We start from the raw sequence: 6,089 nt of genomic DNA, 5'->3' as shown, positions 1-6,089 counted from the left end.
TGTTTTGTTAGATTGATATTTAATTTCTAATTTTTTTAGAAGTCTATTCTTGAATCTTCTAATTGTTAGAATAGGGTTTTGTAATCTCTCTAGTAAAACATAATAATCATGTTAGATATTACTTTTGTCATAGTATAGCCTCTAGGGTATGCGGCATTCTTGAGTTTTTCTAGCAAATTTGTTTTTTTCTAGATTAAATTATTGGAATAATTGACAAATATAATCAACCGAAGAGAGTTTTATTAATAAAATTTACTTCAAAATCTTCCAATCGGATAGTTTATGTGCTTACTTACCCGATTGTGTGCTAAATTGGACTGGCAGTGGATGCTTAATAATATTGATGGACAAACCCTAACTCCCTAGTGATTTTAATTATTGAATTTCACTAAACTCTTTTTTGTCCTAGTTTCAATCATATTTTTCTATATATTATTTTGATGTGTTCTTGTTTACCTTTTCTAGATGGAACAACAACCTTAACTACACTACAATTTCCATTATAAAATTGGACTACATCAGAGACTCACACACTGGACGTGGTTGCAATTGGAATAGGACATGGCCACATTATCTTGGGGGACTTGAATTCATTGTTAGGGGTGTGGCTAATGGTCTCTCTTTTTTGCATAGTTCGGACAAGCCCATTATTGCTCATCAGGATATGAAGTCCCGCAATGTGTTCTTGGACTTTGATTTTCAGCCGATATTATTAATTTCGGTTAGTAAGGCGGATTGACACCTCCACTTCTTATGCTTCCACACAATTTGTGGAGACAATGGGTTACTGTTACATGCCCCCCTAAGTACAAGGCAGACCTCATTGCAGCTACACTTGATGCTAATGTATACAGCTTTTGGATCTTAATGTACAAGACTGCTACTGGAAAGTGCCCCAATTTGCCTACCCTTTTGGATGGGGAAGAGGTTGGGATCATGGATGTCAATACCGTACCGTACCGGCCGGAATATACCGTACCGGCCAGCAATCCAGTATACTCGACCCCCCTGTTTCGTACCAGAAAAAATACCGGCCGTACCGGCCAATTTCGGGCAATACCGGCCGATACCGGGCGTACTGGCCGGTACAGAAAAAAGTTTTTTTTTTTTTTTAAGTTTTGTAATTTTTGAATTTTTGTTAGGACAAAATGGTAACTTATTTGTATTAATTTATTAGTATTATTTGTTTTCTTAGTATGCAATGGTAACTTTTAAGCTTTTTATTTTATTTTTTTATTTTTTTCCCTTTTAATTGATACTAAAGTCTAAAACCATGAATAACTAGTTCTAAATTGAGGAAATGTTTTATGGTAAACTTTTATATTTATTATAATATATATATACACAAACACATACATACATATATATATATATATTTATATTTATATTTATAAATATAAAAAATAGCGGTAAACCCGAAACGGTACACCGGTATTGACCGGTATCCGAAATATATCGTACCGATGGCCAAACCGGTACGGCCTCTGGTACGGTATTGACATCCTTGGTTGGGATAGTCAAATGGGCTAGGAAAATGATGGCCCAAAATAAGCATATACAAATGGTGGATGCTAGTATTTCAAAGGGAGGGTGGCCTAATAGAGGCCCATATGAGAGAGTTTTTTTTTTTTTTTTTTTTTTTTTTTTTTGCGAAAATATGAAAGAGTATTTTGAAATTGCAGGAATGTGTAATAGTGAGATACGAAGAGAAAGGCCAACTATGGCTAAGGTTTTTCGGTTCCTAAATCGAATTCCTACGTGAATTTGCATTGCATTTTCTAGATTTTTTGTTGAAGAATAAATTAGATAGGTTGTTATAGGAGTACAGTCTTCTCCTACTCTACCTTAATTTGAATGTTATATGAGTATTTAAATACACGCAGGTATAAACCTGTTATTAGATGAGTGGTCCCTAAAAACGCTTAACTATTTATCTTAAATCACTCCACTACTAATCATTGATCTTGACAACTCAATTCAGGAACAGTTTAAATTTGAACTCATCAAATTAAAGTTCACTTATTTTATAATCCTTGTGGATGATACTTGGGCCATAGGTTATACATTGGGTCAATATGGCCTAATTACTAACATCTTCTACTCATCCCACACTGGGTACTACAGTTAGAGCTGACACCTCTTAATCTTTTGCACAATCCTGTTGGAAAAATAGTAGCGTGAAGTGAATAAAAAATTGATGTGTTCTATATTCATTTGAAGATGTTATTATAAGTAGTGAAAATCCTTGAGTCCCACATTGGAAATAATAGAAAATATGAGCTTTCGGCTGGATATTGGGTTGGGCTTTAGGCATGTGTGGACTAGGCCCATTTATCTAATTAATAATAATATTTTATTTTATTTTTTATTTTTATTATTGAATCAGAGTCTGTGCATAGCAGTTATCTCTGAAACAGTGTTTCAATTTCAAGTTACGTATAGTCTCATTGTCCCTCATTCATGAAATAGAACTTTTCAGAGAAAACTCTCCTAGTGAGAAATTTTTGGTTCATTAATTTTTTGTGTCAAAGAGAGAGAAAGAGGCATTGAGTAGTTCGTAGAGCACGATCCTGAGTGTTTCATCTTCGTGCTGTTTGATCATTTTATCTTGGGAGACAGACATCCAAGAGTCTCAAAGCAGCACAGAGAAAGTGTGAGGGGCGAAATCTGCTTTAAGGAGATTGTGTAAAACACAAAACTTGATCTTATTGTTCATCCTTTCAAGCATCTGGTTTGTGAGTCTTCAATTATTTGCAGATTTCTTATTATTTATATTCAGTATTTGTTTATTACTTTTGTCTATTATATCAATTTGTGTTATTATTTAATTTTAAATATGTATATTGTCTCTTTTGATTTATCACATCAATAAATTGTTGATATTTATCTAACAGTCTTAAAGTAGATTCGTATATCTTTTAATTTACTCTTGTGGTTTACGGTGAAAGAAAGTCTGTGTTGGTTGAAATAGTTAATCGGAAATTGTTTATATACTAGGCAAAACTTGGAAAACTGGGTTTGTGTTGATCGGCGTGAATAGATACTTGCTATATTATAAATTAATTTGTGATCTCCGAAAGATGATTACGTGTTTAACTGTGCTACTCTATTGGTGATATCGCTTATTCAATGTCTACCATCTTCTTTAATTATATTTTATAGTATTAGGATTTTTGTCTCTTTTGAATTCGTGGTTGACTGTGCATAGTGTAGATCCATGCGTAGACTGTAAGATTAGTGCTGCTCTGTTTCTAGCCTTCACGTGTATCTATGATCTCCTTTTTCGTGCTTGACACCGTTGGTGGGTTTGATTATATAAATAAATAATAGGCTAATTTGTCTTACTTGAATAATTGTTTGCTTGGGGTTTGTTTTCTTTGTTCAGTCATTGTACTGTTTATGCCTGCAATTTGGTATTTTAAATATTGGTTGGATAAAATATTATATATGTTTATGACTCTCTTTTCTGTGTTGGCTATGTACTGTCTAGTCTACAAAAGTAATTGTCAGTGGTTGATTTGTTTTTAGTGCAGATTTATGTTCTGGAATTTTGATTGTATTTCTTTGGTACCTGTGTAGAATACCTTTACTATCAATATCCTTCGTATATTCTGACATTACACAGTAGCTAGATGGCTTATTATATGTTATATGATTTTTGCTTGAAAGCAATACTTGAATGCTGTGCCGTGTCAATTTTTTCTAGACGGTTGTGTAATATAAAACAATGCTTCGGGTGGATTTTGAGAATTCAATCTAATGGAGTTTTGTTTTGACAGAAAATGTCGAATGAAACTGTGCCTGTTGCTACCTCTATTATTGTTCCTGTTAATCATGGAGAAAAGCCAGAGAAATTCAATGGTATTGAGTTTAAGAGATGGCAACAAAAAATACTGTTCTATCTCACAACTTTGAATTTGGCAAAATTCTTTAATGAGAATGCTCCAAAACTCAAGGAAAATGAGACAGATAGGCAAGTGGTTGCTGTTGTGGAAGCATGGAAACATGTTGACTTCCTTTGCAAAAACTATATTTTGAATGAGTTGGATAACACATTGTACCGTGTTTATAGTTCAATCAAGACAGTAAAAGAGTTGTGGGACTCCTTGGAAAAGAAATACAAGACAGAAGATGCTGGAACTAAAAAGTTCATTGTGGGCAAACTTCTGGATTACAAAATGGTGGATTCCAAAACTGTGCTTAGTCAAGTGCAAGAGTTACAGGTAATCTTACATGAAATACATGCTGAGGGTATGTCTGTAAGTGAGTCTTTTCAAGTGGCTGCTATCATTGAGAAATTGCCTCCATCTTGGAAAGATTTCAAAAATTACCTGAAGCATAAGCGTAAGGAGATGCGGCTAGAAGACTTGATTGTAAGATTGAGAATTGAGGAAGACAATCGTTCTTCAAAAAGAGCCGTAGGGAATCACTACATGGAATCTAAAGCAAACATTGTGGAGCATAATAAGAATAAGAGAAAGTACTCTGGTGAAAGCTCAAAGCAAGGAACTAGTGGGGTAATTTTACAAAGTTCAGCGGAAAATGCTTTGTGTGTGGTAAGATAGGACATCGTGCTAAGGATTGCCATAAGCGTCAAGATCAAGGGACCAAGAAAGGCTCTCAAGCCAACATTACTGAAGTGGAAAATCTTTCTAAAGATGTGGATGATATTGACCTTTCTGCAGTGATTTCTGAAGTGAACTTGGTAGGAGATATACCAAGGAATGGTGGATGGACACTGGGTCTACTATGTATAGATCAGAATCTGTTTTCTTCTTACCATCCTGCGAACAATGGAGAAGAGATATTCATGAGGAATTCCTCAACCTCTAAGGTTGTAGGAAAAGGAAAGGTAATATTGAAGATGACTTCAGGCAAGAAACTTACTCTGAATGAAGTGCTACATGTGTTAGATATTCGTAAGAATCTTGTTTCTTGCTCACTGTTGAGTAAGAATGGTTTCAAATTGGTCTTTGAATCTGACAAGTTTGTGCTCACAAAGAATGGCGTGTACGTGGGAAAGGGTTATATGAGCAACGGGCTATTCAAAATTAATATAGAGTGAATCTGGATTATTGCAAGTGTGGATTTGGTTTGTAATATTTTAAGTAGATGTGTGATATAGAGATGACTTTTTATAGGATTTGATTAATGTGTGTCTTTATGGAACACATTAATTTCTATTTTTAAAAAAAAAAATTTTAAAAATTAAAAAAATTGTTTTCGAAAAAATATTTCTAAAAATAAAAAATTTAATATATACCCTTATGATACACATTAACCGGATCCTTTGTATACATATAGCTTGTAATTTATGTACTTTTGTGTTGTAAAAGTATATTTAATATACTTCAGGAGGCTTATATGCAATTTATGTAAATATCTAGAATAACTTATTATTATTTCGGCTTCTCTTTAGCTGTGTATATGATTCTTTACACTTTTCCTTTGACTGCCTTTTGATAAAGTTGCTTGGCATATTACCAATGGAAAAGAAAATTAAATGGTCCAGAAATCCAAGTGGACAAGCTAGACTTGTCAGATCATGTAATATACTCTAGTAAGCCATGTGAACTTGTAATATAATTCAAAGCTAATATATTACTTTAACCCTTTATGGACGTGATGAATTGGATTGGCCATCATATGTATTCACTGTTTTGTGAAATTGTCTCTTTGCAATAACTATTTGTTGACCCAATGTTATATCATGCGTTTAATGAACATATGTGATTATGATCATTGATAACATTGAGTGGAATTTAAATGGTTCAGCAAAAACGGTGATGTGTAAAGCAAATGGTGCAATCCATTTGGATGAAACACAGAGGAATGAAAGAAAATATGTAAAGACGCTATGAATTATGGAAAAGTAAAATAATTTTTTATAATTCTTTAAATGTGGGGGTGTCTTCTTAAAAAGAAGGTGGCTTATTTAAAGAGGAGTTTTGATTGAGATACAAAACAATGACATGAGAAATATGCTACTTATTTCTGAATGTGTAATTACCAATTAAGTGTCTTGGTAGTGAGAAATATGCTACCTATTTCTGAATGTGTAATTACCAATTAAGTGTCTTGGTAGTACA

General features: G+C 33.4%; 1 protein-coding gene across 1 annotated transcript; it reads left to right on the top strand.

Moving 5' to 3' along the window:
- Positions 1–3,782: 3,782 nt before the first annotated feature.
- LOC115985758 lies at positions 3,783–5,065 on the top strand. Its single transcript, XM_031108659.1, has 2 exons — positions 3,783–4,517; positions 4,562–5,065. The coding sequence occupies exons 1-2, from the start codon at positions 3,783–3,785 to the stop codon at positions 5,063–5,065; spliced, it is 1,239 nt and encodes a 412-aa protein (XP_030964519.1).
- The last annotated feature ends 1,024 nt before the right edge of the window (positions 5,066–6,089 follow it).

Source organism: Quercus lobata, chromosome 4 (genome assembly GCF_001633185.2).
Source record: "Quercus lobata isolate SW786 chromosome 4, ValleyOak3.0 Primary Assembly, whole genome shotgun sequence".
Lineage (NCBI taxonomy): Eukaryota > Viridiplantae > Streptophyta > Magnoliopsida > Fagales > Fagaceae > Quercus > Quercus lobata.
Note: the sequence above shows the minus strand (reverse complement) of the source record. Positions and strands in the feature narration are given on the sequence as shown.